Source organism: Borostomias antarcticus, assembly GCF_949987555.1.
Source record: "Borostomias antarcticus genome assembly, chromosome: 7".
In the NCBI taxonomy this organism is placed as follows: domain Eukaryota; kingdom Metazoa; phylum Chordata; class Actinopteri; order Stomiiformes; family Stomiidae; genus Borostomias; species Borostomias antarcticus.
The window spans coordinates 21,459,046-21,476,924 of NC_140240.1; the positions used below are offsets into that span (position 1 = coordinate 21,459,046).

At 44.2% G+C, this 17,879-nt stretch overlaps 1 protein-coding gene across 1 annotated transcript in view; it reads right to left on the reverse strand.

Moving 5' to 3' along the window:
- Window positions 1-1,438: 1,438 nt before the first annotated feature.
- capn8 (calpain 8) overlaps window positions 1,439-17,879 on the reverse strand; it is a gene marked incomplete at both ends in the record, with an annotated part of 18,192 nt that continues 1,751 nt past the window's right edge. Inside the window, 20 exons of the mRNA XM_084441375.1 lie at window positions 1,439-1,462; window positions 1,563-1,621; window positions 2,502-2,618; window positions 2,847-2,925; window positions 3,182-3,250; window positions 3,613-3,677; window positions 3,845-3,902; window positions 4,082-4,147; window positions 4,319-4,355; window positions 4,866-5,077; window positions 5,569-5,580; window positions 5,697-5,866; window positions 10,103-10,263; window positions 11,081-11,155; window positions 11,609-11,694; window positions 13,917-14,000; window positions 14,241-14,409; window positions 15,464-15,597; window positions 15,871-15,989; window positions 17,412-17,481. Coding sequence (XP_084297501.1) covers window positions 1,439-1,462; window positions 1,563-1,621; window positions 2,502-2,618; window positions 2,847-2,925; window positions 3,182-3,250; window positions 3,613-3,677; window positions 3,845-3,902; window positions 4,082-4,147; window positions 4,319-4,355; window positions 4,866-5,077; window positions 5,569-5,580; window positions 5,697-5,866; window positions 10,103-10,263; window positions 11,081-11,155; window positions 11,609-11,694; window positions 13,917-14,000; window positions 14,241-14,409; window positions 15,464-15,597; window positions 15,871-15,989; window positions 17,412-17,481 — 1,866 coding nt within the window. The remainder of the gene's footprint in view (window positions 1,463-1,562; window positions 1,622-2,501; window positions 2,619-2,846; window positions 2,926-3,181; window positions 3,251-3,612; window positions 3,678-3,844; window positions 3,903-4,081; window positions 4,148-4,318; window positions 4,356-4,865; window positions 5,078-5,568; window positions 5,581-5,696; window positions 5,867-10,102; window positions 10,264-11,080; window positions 11,156-11,608; window positions 11,695-13,916; window positions 14,001-14,240; window positions 14,410-15,463; window positions 15,598-15,870; window positions 15,990-17,411; window positions 17,482-17,879) is intronic.

Here is a 17,879-nt window from a genome sequence, read left to right on the forward strand (position 1 = left end):
GTGGAGATCGGCGGGTTGGTTTTGGTGTCCTTCCAGTCCCTAGTGTGGGTTGGGGTTAGAATAAGGGTTGGGGTTGGGAAAGGATCTGACCTATAAGGCCTAAAGTTTGGAGTGAAAGGATGAACATGTGGAGGTTTGGGGTATAGTCCCAAAAAGTCATCCCCACCGGGTCTTCAACCTCAGTCCAATGCTCTCACCACTACTCTACTTTTGCAGTGGAGATCAGTGAGTTAATTTTGGTGTCCTTCTTGATTTTGTGTGCTGGGACTACTGCCTCTTGTGGTGCCAACAGAGAAATGCAGGCCAACATTGTCCGGGGTGACGGAGGGAGGGAGGGAGGGAGGGAGTGATAACCGGACAAACGCTGTACTAGGTGCGCTGGCTTACAGCCATGCACAAAAAATACATTGTTCAAAGACAGTGGATCCCGCAGGATAATTTTGTCCAGAAAACAAACCAATCCGAAGCCGACCTAGAAATAGAGAGGGTAAGAGTTCTCAGCTGAACTATTTTGTTTGGATTTGTATTTTTTTTCCCTCATTGATTAGGTCAGTCAGAGGTGCTTTCACTCATATTTACTGCAAAGGCAATTCATCTTCTGGATGGAATAAACACAGTTAACATTTTGCTATTAAGTTTATAACTGTGTTACAAGACAAATATTACAACACTCAACACTGCACTGCCTTGGGTCCTGAGCACTACGGCCTGCCAACTGTTAACTTCATTAAGACAGTTCTCCAGATAATCATGATACAAACAGACAGAGAGACAGACAAAGAGATTCCTGCCTTTATAGTTTGATACAATTGCCGGATTTGATTATGACAACCAACATCTTATCATTATAACATCTATATTTCTATTAAATTAGTACTATTTAGCACCATGAGCCCAATTATTTACGATCATATATATATATATATATATATATATATATATATATATATATATATAATATTATTTTATTTTTTTGATGAATTGTGCACTCTTGAGATAATTGTGCTCATGTCACATCTACGTACACAATGGATCCTTATGGGAATATACAGTATATGTCCAGTCTTTCAAAATGTTTATATGGACCGTTGTATATGATCATAAATACCATATAGCATTATAACAGGGTTTATGGTGCTAAATACCAAACTAGTCATTTAACACACATTTAACATGAATATAACTATTGAATTATATTCTAGCTGAATGATTCAAAGCAAAAAAAATCCAATATAGATACAGTATCCAACATTGACAGCTACTGTATATTTGCCACCTGCGGCCGTCTCTGATCTAAGTTATCCGTGGAGGGTTCCAGTTCATTTTGAACACAGGCCTTCGACATGACATTACATTACCATTACATTATATGACATTACATTACAGGCCTGCCTCTATATGTGCAGGTCTCTGGCCATTGATGATTTCACCAGGAACGTCAATTGATGGCCAGGCAGAGCCACTGAAATCAACACACATTCAGTTATTAGCACAGTATAGCAGTGATGTTTCATGGATACAACTTACTTAAATGAATGGGCTTAATGTAAGTGAAGACTTACATTAAGTATATCCAGTTCAATCTTCCCGCGACCATTTGTGTCCAGTTTTTTGAACATTTCTAGTGGAGAGAAAGCAAGAGATTAACTCGATTATCAATCAAGGCAGGGAATGATCACATTTGACATCTGCGTTGTCCTAGGAATGATCACATTTGACATCTGCGTAATGCTAGGAAAGATCACATTTGACATCTGCGTTATGCTAGGAATGATCACATTTGATATTGGTATGATAGAAATGATCACATTTGACATAGTTATGCTAGGAATGATCACATTTGACATAGTTATGCTAGGAATGATCACATTTGACATTGTTATGCTAGGAATGATCACATGTGACATTGTTATGCTAGGAATGATCACGTGATGTCTGTGCTGTGCTTCTGCATGTTCTATTGGGTGAGCATAAGATGCCTATATTATTGCAGCTCTTCATCCTGGGATCCAGGCAGGGCTGATCACAACCTTTTGAATACGTGTCACTTTACTGCAAGGTATGTTTTTATCATATTCCAGAAAGACGAATGGTGTATGGTTGTGTCCTGTTGTCCTGCATATTTCCTAGCTCTAAGGTAGACTTGCACTGGCATGCATCATGACGTCCTGTTTACCAATCAGATCTGATTACTCGGTCATTATTGCTTACTACAGATGGTGTGTGTCTCACAAAGCAGCCTTCTGGTTGGACGATTAATCATGGAGGCGGAGGCACATTTGAATTGTATTCATCTTGGTGTCAGTGGTAGGACAGTTGACTCTCTGTTACTAATAATGCCATCCTACCGATCTTGACCGACTTATGTGGAAAAGCCTTGTGTCAGTGCTTGGCACCATAATAAAGTCATAAGCCAGAGCTTGTCTGAAAACAATTACACATTTACTCATTTCATCCATCTGTAACCCTCAGTGTCGGTGCAGGTGTTGTGAACTACTCACTGATGAGCATCTCTACTCGTATCAGGCAGCCCACGAAGCCGTCGAAGTCGATGGCGTACTGAGCGTTAGCATAGCGGGACACGATGATCTGGATCACAGAGCTGTTCAGCTGAAATCCTGCCAGGAAGACAAGCACATCTTTATGAAACATGTGAACCAAACTGGAAAAGGACAAAATGATTGCCCGCTTCATATAAAAAAATAAGCATCTTTCAAATACGCAAAAACAAGAAATGTTAGTAGTAGTTCTTATGATGTTGTACTACTACAGTACTCGCGGTGGCCTACTGGTTTTTGTATGAACACATTAGTGTAGTAAAACAGGACAGGACCCTCTTCCTTTACCAGCTTCATTCAAGGCCCCCCGGATCTCATGGCTGCTCATGGTGCCTGAGTTGTCCGAGTCGTGGCTCTTGAAAATGTCCTGAAATATTAAGGTACATTATTTTTATACTGTACCTCTACATCTGAATGTGACAACATACGGTATGTATGTCATGACAAGGTGCACTGATACATTGTGTCTGTGAGATCTCTGAATACAAAGTGCTATATAGATCAGATTGTCATTAGTAGTATCAATAGTAGTAGTTGTAGTAGTAGTAGAAGTAGTAGTAATAAAAGTATTTGTAGTAGTAGTAGTAGTAGTTCGTACAGGGAAATCCCTGTTTTAATCTTACCAGGTACTTCTGGATCTTGGTCCACAGAGTATGAAACTCAAGCAGGCCCAGTTGATCAGAACCATCCATCTGTGGTGGTCATTCAGAAAATTAAATCCTGACTAACTCTGCATTCATAATCACTTACAGTACAAATGCTGACACATAATAAAATAAAACCATGAATGAAAACTTGAACCGTGAATCACTTTTTCAAATTTTATGTATATCATTATTGATTTCAGATTATTGATTGATTGATTGATTGATTGATTGATTGATTGATTGATTGATTGATTGATTGGTTTATTGATTGATTGACAGATTGATGGGTTGAATTTTGTAGTGCTTGCTTGTCAAAGATGGAAGCAATGGGAAACCTCATTATTACACTGCAAGCTGCATCCTGTATATGCTGTTTAAGATGGAGGAGCTAGGCTGAGGAAGGATACATCCAGAAAGCTGACGATGTGTCGGCAGGTCTCCAGGCTGAACCCATCTGTCTTCACATCACATCCTTCACAGCAAAAGATCAATACATGAAGTGATGACTGGACACAATGATGACAGTACAGTAGCCTATGCCATTTCTCATTGATCATGGTTATATATATATATATAAAACCATATGTAAAACTATGTTTTTATATAATGTCTATGTATATATAGATATTCTTTACTTACTTTGAGCAACTACTTTGTTTAGAATCTGTTGAAGCTCAAAGGCAGAGATTTCAGAATCCTGTCAATGTAGAGATGACGATACCATGAAGCGATGAATATGAACATCACATTGTGAAGTAAAATAAAGTCTGCCCACACACACACCACATACACACACACACACACACACATATACAGTTTATATATATATATATATATATATATATATATATATATATATATATACAAAAAGCGTACATTTCCGGCGATCTGCATGAACAGGCGTTTGAAGTGAGGATCCACATCACTCTCTCCAATCTCTGGCTGGAAACAAAGAGAGAGGTATCAGAGAAAGGCCGTGTTAGGTAGGGTCTGTATCTAACATTGTGTTTAACACATTCACACATGCAGTACCGTTTCAAATTTATCTTAATACTCTTCATGTATGTATAGGAAAGTAAAACAAATCAAATCTTTGGAATTATTGTAATTTACCTCCTCAACTTCAACGTTGATATCGTCTTCCATTGGACTGCAACAAAAAACAAAACATGTATTAGCAATGTACATCATGCAGGGCATTTCAGATATGTCATACTTTATTTCTCATTTAGCATCTTTTCACTCTAACTTCACTTTTACATGGAAGCATGGGAAAAAGTCATGTTTTCACAAGAGTATTTCAGAACATAGTGAGTATGAGTTATGCATAACATAATGATATTACACCCACATTTTTTTTTTTTAAACATGTACGGCCTGTGTAAAAGGATTGATCCCATAAATGCAGAGACCCTAACCCCAACCCTAAATGGCCTCTGCGTTTATGGGAACTAGCCTTTACTGTCCTTCTACACCGGCTCTAGCTGTACCCCCATCTAACCACGACCCGTGAGACCGTCCTGATCTAGCGAATTCACTTTCAGCTTTGGTCCGAACTGACAGTGAACCCGCAAGACCAGGACGGTCTCACGAGGCTGCTAGGCCAATGGTCCAGATGCCCTCAGAACGCCCTGTCAGCCTTTCGGACGTCCGGCCCCACCTGGCGGCGGCCTGCTTCTCGGAGAAGACGCGCAGCAGGAAGCTGCCCTTGCGGTGGGGCTGGAAGGTGGACGGGATGATGACGTACTCCCCGGGGGGCAGCCTGAAGCGGTCGCACACCTCCCGCAGGTTGATGAAGGTACTGCTCATGGCTACGGCGCGCTGCCTCAGGAGCACGTCTGGACCCAGGTGGACGTTGATCCGGCCCTTATACTGCCCACAGGTCAGGGGAGAGCGGCCCGTTTGTAATTACATTTTTGAAAAGCATTTATTAACATAATATACAGTATTGCATTTATCATCAATAAATGAACAATGAGTTGTAGACACATCCATCAGAATAATGAATTAAAAATATGTGGAACAAAATTTTCAGCCATTACTCATTATGGTCTATCTATTCTATTATGTATATAGTTGAATAAGTATTTTGCATTAGCCTACTGGCTGTCTTCATCTGTTGTTTCTCATGATGGATGAATGGCATTTGAATGTTCATGTGATCTGAGCTTCCAAAAGCTTTGTCTACATTTGTGGTGAATTACTCAGGAGAAGAAAGAGTAATTGCATGATTACTTGTAAACCATAAGGCCACTGGTTCTTATAGAAGACTTTGCTGATGATGACTGGGGTGCACATTGTTTATTGTAAGTATTTGGAAAACATCTGCTAAATGACTCAAATATAAAATATAAATGGCCTACCTCATCAGGGACCTGGAATAAAACAAACAAACAAACAAACAAACAAACAGAATAACAACATGTTAGACACAGAAAACAATTTCTATATTCTATACGTGGCGCCATTTTTTTTCTTTGCAATATTGCACCTGGTAGATGGCGAAGCCGATGGTGTTGAGGTCTCGTCCGAACCTCTTCTCCTTGCGCCCGTCCTTCTGCATGAGGCCCACCAGGAAGGTGCAGCCGTCCTCCCCGTCGTCAGGGTCGTCGTCCACCTCCTCCAGTCTGATGGTGAACTGAGGGTTGGAGCAGAACGTAGCTGCAGAGAAACACGATGACAATGCACAGCGGTTATTGCTTATACCCGGTATGTAAAATGAATAAGAGTGATGTGTGACACACTTGTAATTTTGAGACTACTTCCCCCAGAGCAACCTGACCACCACCTACAGTATGAATCCTGCGATCAGTGGCCTAACCCTATGAAAGAACACATAGTTTAGCCGAATGAACGAAACAATAACAAACAAACTGAAACCAAATACAGTTTGTCTCTCGCTGGGAAGAGCAGAGAGCCTCTGGCACCAAAGGACAACATTTTATACACCCACCCACCATCCCCCATGTTACCCCTTGCATATTATACTATAAAACCTGCTATAATCCCTATTGCCACATGAGGGCGCAAGTGTACTAACGTACAGTAAATCTAACTATAAGTTTAGAGAAGGCAGAGCTAGAATGTGCATGCCCCAGTGCCCCACCAACATGAATGTGATTTAGAAGACGTGGAGTTAGTTAGACATAGCTGAGGTTCAGGAGTGGACCAGTCCTAACTCGCTAACACATGACAATATAAACACACACCTGAGTCTGGCAGAGAACAACGCCCCCGTGCCTTTAGACCCAAACCGTGTCATGCCGATCACCTGGACGGTCCTCGCCAGTGACCTCACCTTTATTGCTACGGTCACACTTTACAATAAGGGTCACAAAAAACATTAGTTAACTGTTAACTAATGCTTATTTAGGGTTAGGTTAGGTTACTAATGTTAATTAATACCTTAGTTAAGGTTAGGGTTAGGGTTAGGTGAGTTAAGCTTAGTTAACATAAATAACATTAGTAAATGGTTAATGGAGACATTAGTTAACTGTTACTTAATGTTTAATAATGCATTAACTAATGCTTATTAATGTACCCTTATTGTAAAGTGTTACCATTGCTACTATGTGTTTTACCGACAAGCCTTCCCTCTTCCACCCTCTAGAGACGTCCTCCTGACCTGGACACTCATTCATTCAATACGGTTCAATCATTCTTGGGGGGGGGCGAGGCAGACACCTTCTCGCGGTGCCCCCCGTCAGTAGCTGTGATTAACCACCGTATGCAAAGCAAAGTCTGACAACCGAGGGCCACCACCCGGGCTGGTGTTCAGCTGCCACAGGTGGGGAGGGCAGCTTGCTCTGCCAGCTCCCAACCCTGAATTCTGCAGCTGAACACCGAAGGGCCCGGTAAGATCGACGTCATCGAGCACCTGGCCTTCACCACTAAGGCCCTCGTCATCCTCCAGGAGACCCACTGTGCAACAGCAGATAAGATAGTTCTTCCAAATTTCGCTCTAGCTGGGTCTACCCTAAGCAGGAAGCATGGCCTCACTACGTTCGTCCATCAAAGGTTGAACTGGACTCTCGTTGATCAATCCCCGACTGGCTTGGAGATTGAGTGGTTGTGTGTGGACGTTGGTGGCTTAGAAGCCTACAAGCCTCCGCCCTCGCGAAGAACACCAGTGTATCTCCCAGTCTTCCCTCACCCCTGCCTCTATGCTGGCGATTTCAACTGCCAACACAAGGACTGGGGGTACAGCACCAATACATTGGACGGAGAAAACCTGTCTGCTTGGGCAGCTAACAACAGCCTGGCCCTGTTGTACGATCCAAAGGGCGCATCCTGTTTTGTCTCAGGTCGCTGGAAAACTGGGACGAATCCTGTCTTGGCATTCGTGAGCGGCGACGTTGATAACTGGCTCCCTGATAGACACGTGCTATGAAAGTTCCCGCGGTCGCAAAATCGACCATCGCTGATTACCATGCCTAAATTTGTGGACCTCATCCAGAGCGAGCAGGTGAAGCGATGGAACTTCCGAAAGGCCAAATGGAAACGCTACCGCCTCCTTACCCATAGATCCACGAGGTGCCTCCCACCACCTAACACCAACAACGTCGACAAGGCGTACCGGGAACTCTGCGGCATACTGGTGAAAGAGGCCAAAAAGTCCATCCCACGCGGACGTCGCAACAGCTACAAACCGTGTTGGGATGCGGAGTGTGAGAGTCTCTACTGTGCATTCTTCCAGGCCCCCCCAGAAGCTGAGTCAGACAGGCTTGCTTCAGCCCTGCTGTCTAGACTCAGCCGAAGGTGACAAGAGTGATGAGAAGAGGCCATTAACTCCATCAACTTCTCACATTTCACACACAAGGCATGGAGCATCCTTAACAACCTCACTGGTAGGTCTAGACACCCCCCCGGTCACTGCCCCATCTCTGCAAACAAAATCGCATCACCATTTGTGAAAAGTGGGACATACGAGCGCAAAGACCGTGAATCATCACGTCTCGTGGCAAAAGAAGTGTCTGACCTCTGGAAGGCCACAACTCGGCGGCGGTAACATCTACGGTGAATTCACACCGGAGGAGTTCGCTGCTGTCCTCCAGCATGTAAAGCCAGGGAAAGCTCCGGGGCCTGATTCTATCTGTATACTCCATGCTGCGCCTGCCTTGAAGTCCTGGTTCAAGATCCCCAAAATCTGGAGAAGAGCCTAGTTGTCGCAATCCCTAAGCCGAACAAGCCTGAAGAGGACCCCAAGAGTTACCGCACCATCTCTCTGTTATGTATCCCTTTGAAGATCCTCGAGAGTCTCATCTACGCCCACGTCAAACCAATCATCGACCCACTGCTCACACAGGAGCAGGCCGGGTTCCGACGTGGGAGATCGACCGTAGATCAAGTCACTTTGATGACTCAAGACATCGAGGACAGCTTTTCGGCTAAAAAGAAGGCTGGAGCCGTCTTTATAGACCTGAAGGCTGCCTACGACACCGTATGGCACCGCGGCCTCACCTGCAAGCTTGCTGGACAGGCACATGGTCAGCATGATCATGGAGCTTGTTCGAAACCACAGCTTCACCCTCACCACCGTTAGTGGACAGCAAAGCAGGTTGCGACGCCTTAAGAACGGCGTTCCCCAGGGATCTGTCCTGGCCCCCCTCCTTTATAACATCTACACCTACGACCTGCCGACCACAGTCTCCAGGAAGTATGCCTACGCAGATGACCTTGCGCTGGTGTACTCAGCTGGAGACTGGCAGGCCGTGGAGGAGACCCTGAGCCAGGACATGCAGATACTAGCTGCATACCTCCGGAAATGGAGATTGAAGCTCAGCGAGGCAAAGACGGTGTCGGCGGCCTTCCACCTTAACAACAAGGAAGCCAAATGTGAGCTCCGAGTGCATACCAACGGAACACTCCTGCCATACAACACTGAACCAACCTATCTCAGCGTGACATTGGACAGGTCGCTCACATTCCGCCACCACCTCGAGTCACTGCGCAAGAAGTTAACAGCTCGTGTGGCGTTAATGAGGCGACTGGTCCGATCAGGCTGGGGTGCCGGCGCAAAAACTCTGCACACGGCAGCCCTAGCCCTGGTCTACTCGACCAGTGAATATTGCGGTCTGGTGTCACAGTGCTCACACCCGCCTCATCGACCCGCCTATCAACAAAGCCTTGTGCATCGTGACAGGATGCCTGCGTCCCACTCCTGTGGACAACCTTCCCATCCTCGCAGGCATCCAGCCCGCTGGCCTCCGCCACACAGGTACCACAGCACGTCTCGCCTGCCAAGCCGTGGAGCCTAACCACCTGCTCCACGACAGGCTCACTGCAACAGTGGAGCCTCCCCGGTGTCTCAAGTCGAGACACCCTTTTGTGCCTGCCGCACGGGATCTCCTGCAGCAATGCAGAGACCTTAACATCAGCGAGGAAGGATGGGCGGACCACATCTGGTGTGCAGAGTGGGGGGCAAACACCTCCAGACTCCGTGATTTCATCCCGGCCACCGGTCCTTCCCCTCCTGGGCGTGGGAGAGGTTTAATCGCCTCCAGACCGGCGTCGGAAGTTTCCGCTCATCGATGCACAGATGGGGCTTAGAATCCTGTGCGGCATGCGAGTGTGGCGCTGAGGAACAAACCGCAGACCACGTCATCTAGGACTGTCCGATATACCGGACACCTAACGGAATGCATGGCCTGACGGTTTTGGATGACGAAGCGTTGACATGGCTCCTGGAGGTGTGCCCGGATATATAGCCCGGGTGACCCCTTACCCAGGCTCGGGGTGGTAAATGGATAGCCCCTCGGGGGGAGAGGAGAACACAACACCTAACCCTCACGAAGAAGAAGAATCATTCATTCTGTACAATAGACTTCAATAAAATTCCCTTAAGTAATCTTTTGTTAGTGGGGACACAGAACGTCACCGAGGTGGTCTGGCTGGTACCTCCGTTGTTCCTGCACCCTCCGGCCGTGGAGCCCACCCTCCACACGCCCTCAAACTGGTAGTGGTTCCAGCGGCCCACCTCATCGCTGGTCAGCGTGTCAGGCGTCAGGTTGCAGATCTCCAGCTTGGAGTACTGCTGCAGGAAGTCAGAGTACGCCATCCTGGATGAAGAGTGATGAAGAGGAGCATGGGTTTAAGAAGATGAGGAAGATAATATTAAATATTTAAATAAAATAATTTTATAAAATAAATAAATATTCTGACCACTTTGAGATTGTCTTCACTTTATAAATAAAATGATTTATTATTATTATTATTATTATTATTATTATTATTAGTAGTAGTAGTAGTAGTAGTAGTAGTAGTAGTAGTAGTAGTAGTAGTAGTAATAGTAGAAGTAGTAGGCTATTTTTGTTTATTGTGCTCATATTACTACTTAATAGTTAAGGCATTACAGTATTTGAAATGCTTCTCTATTGTTGAATTACAGTTTAACAATAAGTTATTCCAACGGCGGTACTTTGCTACCAGGTATAAAGGGCTTGAGTCAGTCTGTGGTTGTTGTGTGACAAAGACTAACTACGGTACATCATGACTTGCTGCTAATAACTAGTCAGGTTGTACTGGATCAGTGGGTCGCTGAACTGTGGGAAACAACCATGAGCAGAGTCCTAATCAGACAGAATCAGCAGGTTTGCCTGGAAGCCTGACTTCCTCGCAAAAAAAGGAAGTTTGGCTTCTAGGCTATCAGTACATCGCCTCTCACCACAGCTCTCTACACGGTCAGTCAGTCAGCCAGTCAGTCAGTCAGCCAGCCAGTCAGCCAGTCAGTCAGTCAGCCAGCCAGTCAGCCAGTCAGCCAGTCAGTCAGTCAGCCAGTCAGTCAGTCAGTCAGTCAGCCAGTCAGCCAGTCAGTCAGCCAGTCAGTCAGTCAGTCAGTCAGTCATGATCAGACAGGATCAACAAATCGTCTCTCACCAGAACTCTCCGTCCTCCGCCCGGTGGTCCAGTCTGGACTTCTCCTCTACCGGAACACCGTCCCACTCCCTGGAGCTGGCACAACACACACACAGACACATCACAAACACATCACACAGAAACATGTCTCAAACATCACACACAAGCACACATCTCAAACCTAGGTTATATCCCTGGGATGTGCATAAGAATGCACAATACACAACAGACATGTATACTGTAGAGTAATGTCAATGTGTTTGTTTATCAATGTGTTTTTTTTTATATTTGTATATTTTATATTTGTATAGCACTTTTCAAAATAGGGTTACAAAGTGCTTCAAAGACAAATTAAAACAACACAAAAACAATAGACAGATATTGTGTACTACTACCTATAGCATGCATGGAGATATCTTTAAACTAAATACTTATACTGTAGTCATGCATTTTCAACTATTTAATATATGTTACTACCAGTTCTAGGCCGATATCATATTGGAGTCAACAGGTAGCTCCATCAAGCAGAATAGTTATTTAGTAGCGTACTCATCGCTCCATGGTCCGGTCCACTCCACCTGGCCCCACGGGTTCCTGATCCGAACCAGCTGCACTGGACTCCCATGACGATGGACCTTCATTCCACATGTCAACAGAACAGATTGTGACTCAATCAATCAATCAATCAAAGCTTTATTTGTATAGCACATTTCATACCCAGAGGCAACACAATGCGCTTTACAGAGAACAAGGGAGGTGGGCACACGACCCACCCCTACATATTCCAGAGGGAAGCAAAAAAACAGTAATCACCCGGGGGCCAGAGAAGTGAGCTGTAAAAATTCTTCCCTGACCCCTCTCAACAAGGCGATCGAGCAAGCTCCTGGAGTATGTTTGTCTACCAGCTAAGAACATTTATAAAGCAATAAATTACATTAGATTACATTTTCAGAGTAAGAGAAGCTAAAAACAACATAGGAGAGACATGGCAAATACTGGTGTGTGTTTGCTATAGCCCAGGCCTAAAGCCGGAAGTGGGCTGGTGTATGTCTGTCCACCTGGAGCCTAATGTACATACTCAGGATGACGGTGCCCTACGACCCATTATATTACGCTTAATTCACAGGTAGCACATCCTGTCAGGTAGGACGCAAATACCCTGACATTTCCTCTCTGACAGGATGCGCTACTGATGGTTTAAGAACAACATAATGGTTCATAGGTAGGGACTGGTGACTGGTACATTATCCTGAGGAGGTGGGCCAACTTTTCAGTACACTGTCTCTCTCCCGGCCCATACCCTCCTTCCTCCCTCAGTACATCGACACTCTCGGGATTAGTTCAAACAAACACACGCAGGATTAGTTAGAACAAACACACTCAGGATTAGTTCAAACAAACCACACTCAGGATCAGTTAAAACAAACACACGCAGGATTAGTTCAAACAAACCACACTCAGGATTAGTTAAAACAAACACACTCAGGATTAGTTCAAACAAACACACTGAGGATTAGTTAAAACAAACACACTCAGGATTAGTTAAAACAAACACACGCAGGATTAGTTAAAACAAACACACTCAGGATTAGTTAAAACAAACACACTCAGGATTAGTTCAAACAAACCACACTCAGGATTAGTTAAAACAAACACACTCAGGATTAGTTAAAACAAACGCACTCAGGATTAGTTCAAACAAACACACTCAGGATTAGTTCAAACAAACACACGCAGGATTAGTTAAAACAAACACTCGCATTGGCCGAGGGATTCTCCAACAGAAATTAAAGGTGCATTATGAGGTTTGGCTCAGAAGCACTTTTTGTTATATTTTGGGGAAATTCTCATTACGTCCCGACACCAATCAATAAATAAAGTGCTCTGACACTAAAATTAAATAAATCCGTAATCTGTGGAAGTCACAGGACTGGATGGCCTATCTGCCTGTCAACCTACCTCCCTGCCTAGTGAGTGTCATTTGTTTTCCCCCAGTTTGGAGGAGTGGCTTTAGTGGGAGGCCTGAAGGGAGGGGCGGGGATTTTGTCAGAAATCTTTCACAATTTTTCGTAAGTCTAACAGGAAATCACAGAGCGCATACTGCACCTTTAAATAGAAGTCTTCAAGACAACAGCATGTATGGATGAACCACACTGTAGAGATACTAGTTTTCAACTGAGACTGCTCCCCATCCTGTCACGGTCTGGAAGGCTATTGATGTTTAGTAACAGTCTCACTGACACTCAGCGTACACCTACCATTCCACTCAGCGTACATATACCGTTCCACTCAGCGTACACCTACCGTTCCACTCAGTGTACATATACCGTTCCACTCAGCGTACATATACCGTTCCACTCAGCGTACATATACCGTTCCACCCAGCGTACACCTACCGTTCCACTCAGCGTACATATACCGTTCCTCATCAGCGTGTGAAGACACAGTAGGGGTGTAACAATATATCGCGATACAGAAATGTCACAATACGTATCGTCAAGGTGAAAACAATATCGTGATATGTTTATTGTACATCAGTGAACGCTGGCTACACAACGCTGGTAACAAACACGTCTTTTGTCTCTAGGCCTATCCATGATATTACAACAGTTAAGCTCTAAATTCACAAAGTGCAGTGGAGTAGAAATGTGGAGAAATGCACTATTGGTGTGAACAGCAGCACTACTGCAACGCTTCACATCTGCCCTTAGTGTATCGTATCGTATTGTTATCGTCAACCCAATATCGTGCATTGTATCGTATCGTGAGATTAGTGTATCGTTACACCCCTAAGACACAGTGATATTCTCCCATTCTGACGAGAGAAAAGAACAACAGCCTTTTTATCCTACTGTACCTCGGCTGTTCCAGTAATGGAGTATGCGTGGCCTTTCACCAGCTTCAGACGAGTCACAGCTTCGGTCTCGTAGGAGCTTGTGATCTACCAACAAAAACAAAGCAAAAACAAACACATTACTGTACATTGGGGAAGTTTTATTTTCTGTTAGTTTTATTTGTCTTACTCAAACAAAATATCTAATTCACCACACCCTAATTCATTAGTTTTCAACAAGTTCTTAACTTAGACATTAGGGGAGAGAGGAATGGGAATCACATTGTAGTCCCGGGGGGTGATCTGATTGTGATTGTGTGTTTCTGTAGTAGTAGTACGAACTCGTACATCGATGGAGCACCCCAGGAGGGAGCCCAGGCCCAGGCCTTTCTTGATGATCTTAAACAGGGAGGGCGGGGCTTTGCTCAGGGTGTAGGTCTCGGCGATGCCCCCGGTGAAGTCCTCGAAGCCCTCGATGCTGGAGCCCCCGGACAGGGCCTCGTAAGAACTGTTCACTCTGCAGGGACAGTAAGGAGAGCGCTTTCTTTTTCAAGTTCACAAACCGTAACATTACGATACGCTTTGCAATGAAACAGACATAAAAAAACGGTCTGAGCAAAAATTTCATAATAATGAATAAAAATGTCTGAGTAAAAATCTGTAAAAATTGGATTTATGAACAGCAATTATTGAATTGAAATCAATCTACAGAACATATATGTTCATATAAATGTAATTATATCCAGAGTTGGCACCAAATTACCACAGCAACACTGGGACATAATGCAGGCTGAAGTGACAAAGACAGGTAAGTACTGTAGCATAAGGCAGGTGAGGGGAGCTACTGAGCCTGAGAACATGTTTACATTTCGGGCTGTGGCCATGTTTGTTCTACAGATGGCCTACTGTATGAGCAGCCCTCCACTGGGCACTGACAGCACCATGGGAAATGTTCACCATCAAAACAATACCAAGAGAAAGATGGCACAGCTTCTGGATTTTCAGGACATAACCCCTGCTCCAAATTTTGTACGAAAGCCAGCCAACCATATTTTTTTTGTACAAATAGAAAATTGTGAATCTATGCTCTGAAATTAGGCTGTTCCCTAAATAACATAGGATTGTAATTTACTCTCATTAGTACAATGAAGACATCAGATCCATAAGACTACAAGATCCAGAGGTTACCTTCCTGAATAAGGCGCCTATAATTCATACAGTCTCACCACCAATCACACATTCTACTTACTTGGCGTAGGTCATCTCCACCAATCACAGGTTCTCTGTCTGCTTACTTGGTGTAGGCCTTCTCCACCAATCACAGGGTCTCAGTCTACTTACTTGGCGTAGGCCTTCTCTATCAATCACAGGGTCTCAGTGTACTTACTTGGCGTAGGCCTTCTCCACCAATCACAGGGTCTCAGTCTACTTACTTGGCGTAGGCCTTCTCCACCAATCACAGGGTCTCAGTGTACTTACTTGACGTAGGCCTTCTCCACCAATCACAGGGTCTCAGTGTACTTACTTGGCGTAGGCCTTCTCCACCAATCACAGGGTCTCAGTCTACTTACTTGGCATAGGCCTTCTCCAGCAGGGCGCTCCAGAACTCTGTCCCCTCAGCTGAGTGGACGAACAGCAGCTTCCCGTCTCTGGTGGGCAGCCTGTCATCGATGACCACGTCCACCCACTCTCCGTACTGCCAGAACTGTGGGCACGGAAAACAAAACGCAGCACGTGACTCACTTCCACATCCTGTTTTAGCTTTGCCCTCCATATCTTTTCCACTCTCTCAGATCCTCCGGTTCATTCAACAATAAATACATTCAAGATGTAGAAGACATTTTTGTCCGACAAAGTGCAGTACAACCGCACACAATCAGATCATCTTTCTTCACTAAGGCTGGACTTATTAGGCCCTTTTTGATGTGTTACATTACCTACATTCAATGCAACCCCAAGAAGAAGAAGTAAGGCTGACCTGGAAATGAAAGATCCCAGCATAATCCTCTTGAAAGCTCTGGCCGGGAGGCACCACTCGAGCCAGGATCTGCTTGTCCAGGGTCAGAGAAGCTATGGCTGCCAACAACCAGCAGTCTCCTGTCCTCAGGGTTAGAGCAGAAAAACCAATTAATGATATTACTATATATATACGTATAGATCATATCTTTGTCTACTGTTACAGTATCTTGAGAAGTCCAAATTAAAGAAGGACATTTTGTAAGCAAAAACACAATCATATCTGCCTACAGAGGCCATGGGAGTGTCCAATTTGCAAACATTTACACTATGAGTAATTATACGACATCTACGCTATCATGGGTGTACTCTATATTAGGCAGTGGTAGTCCAAAATGGACACTCCCAGTGGGTTCACTTCAGTCCAAATCACTAGTGTTATTTGCTCTCTAGTATGTACAGTATGATTCATTAAGACCTGGCACACGCCTTCCATGTCCGTGTTAGTTTGAGGTGGTGCGGGTCATATACAAACAACTGCTACAACTTATTTAAATAGTGGAGTGACCATACAGAAAGGTACTATACTAGTGGAGTGACCATACAGAAAGGTACTATACTAGTGGAGTGACCATACAGAAAGGTACTATACTAGTGGAATGGCCATACAGAAAGGTACTATACTAGTGGAATGGCCATACAGAAAGATACTATACTATACTAGTGGAGTGACCATACAGAAAGGTACCATACTAGTGGAGTGGCCATACAGAAAGGTACTATACTAGTGGAATGGCCATACAGAAAGATACTATACTATACTAGTGGAGTGACCATACAGAAAGGTACTATACTAGTGGAGTGACCATACAGAAAGATACTATACTATACTAGTGGAGTGACCATACAGAAAGGTACTATACTAGTGGAGTGACCATACAGAAAGATACTATACTGTTTTCCATCATAGCAAACCCAACAGATTATCTTTTTTGCTCCCGGTAGAACCAAAAACTATTCTACGTGACCTGAGAAGGGTCTCCAGTTAGTGGCATCGTTCTCGGTGGGAGTGCTACAGTATGATGATGGAACTGATCTAATTAAGCCACAGAGTTTTCAGCAGGAGATGTCTGGCTCCTGTGCTAAGTTCAAACAGGCCAGTCTGGGCACCAACCATAACAGTGGAGCGTTTTGCCACAAGATCTTCCACTTGTTCAAACATCATGAATTACAGTACCCCCGTCCCTGAACATAAATGTTGAGACTGTGATCTTAACAGTTGGAGGAGGTTCAGTTGCTTTGTGTGTACCTGTTCTTGGCTGGCATGCTGACTAAGGCATACTGTACAAATATCCCAGAATATTTTCCCTCACATTAAGACACTCATGCATATAAGGGCATGGTGAGATGTTTGTCTTCTGGGTTAGTGTTATATTTCCATTTAGCGGAGTGAAGCCTTTGTTCACCTGATACACCAATCTTCTGTGACCTAACGTTAACGTTAATGTTATTACACAGCAGTTTTCACGTCTTTGTGAGCAAACAGAGTATCTTGAAACTCACCCAAGGCCCCTTGACAGATATCAGTTCTCTGGGCTCCACCAACAATGAACTGAGGGCTTGAGCAAAACTCCTGTTTGGTAAACACACAGGTTGATATGAGAGGTAAAATAATCTTCATCATCATCCTCATCATCATCATCACAATTTCAATCATTTTTAAAATGTTGCTGGATTTTAGATGTGAGATGATACATTTAGTTGGTATCATCATCATCATCATCATGTCATCCCCCGTTCGCTCAGTTCCTGCTTTACTTCCATAGTAATGCCTGTGCACAGTTGTTATTCCTCATTAAGCCTTCTGTCACTTACACAACAGCCCTGACAGAATGCAGTCTGTGACAGTTTCATATCTATTACTATAGGGCTGGATTCATATCTATTACTATAGGGCTGGATTCATATCTATTACTATAGGGCTGGATTCATATCTATTACTATAGGGCTGGTTTCATATCTATTACTATA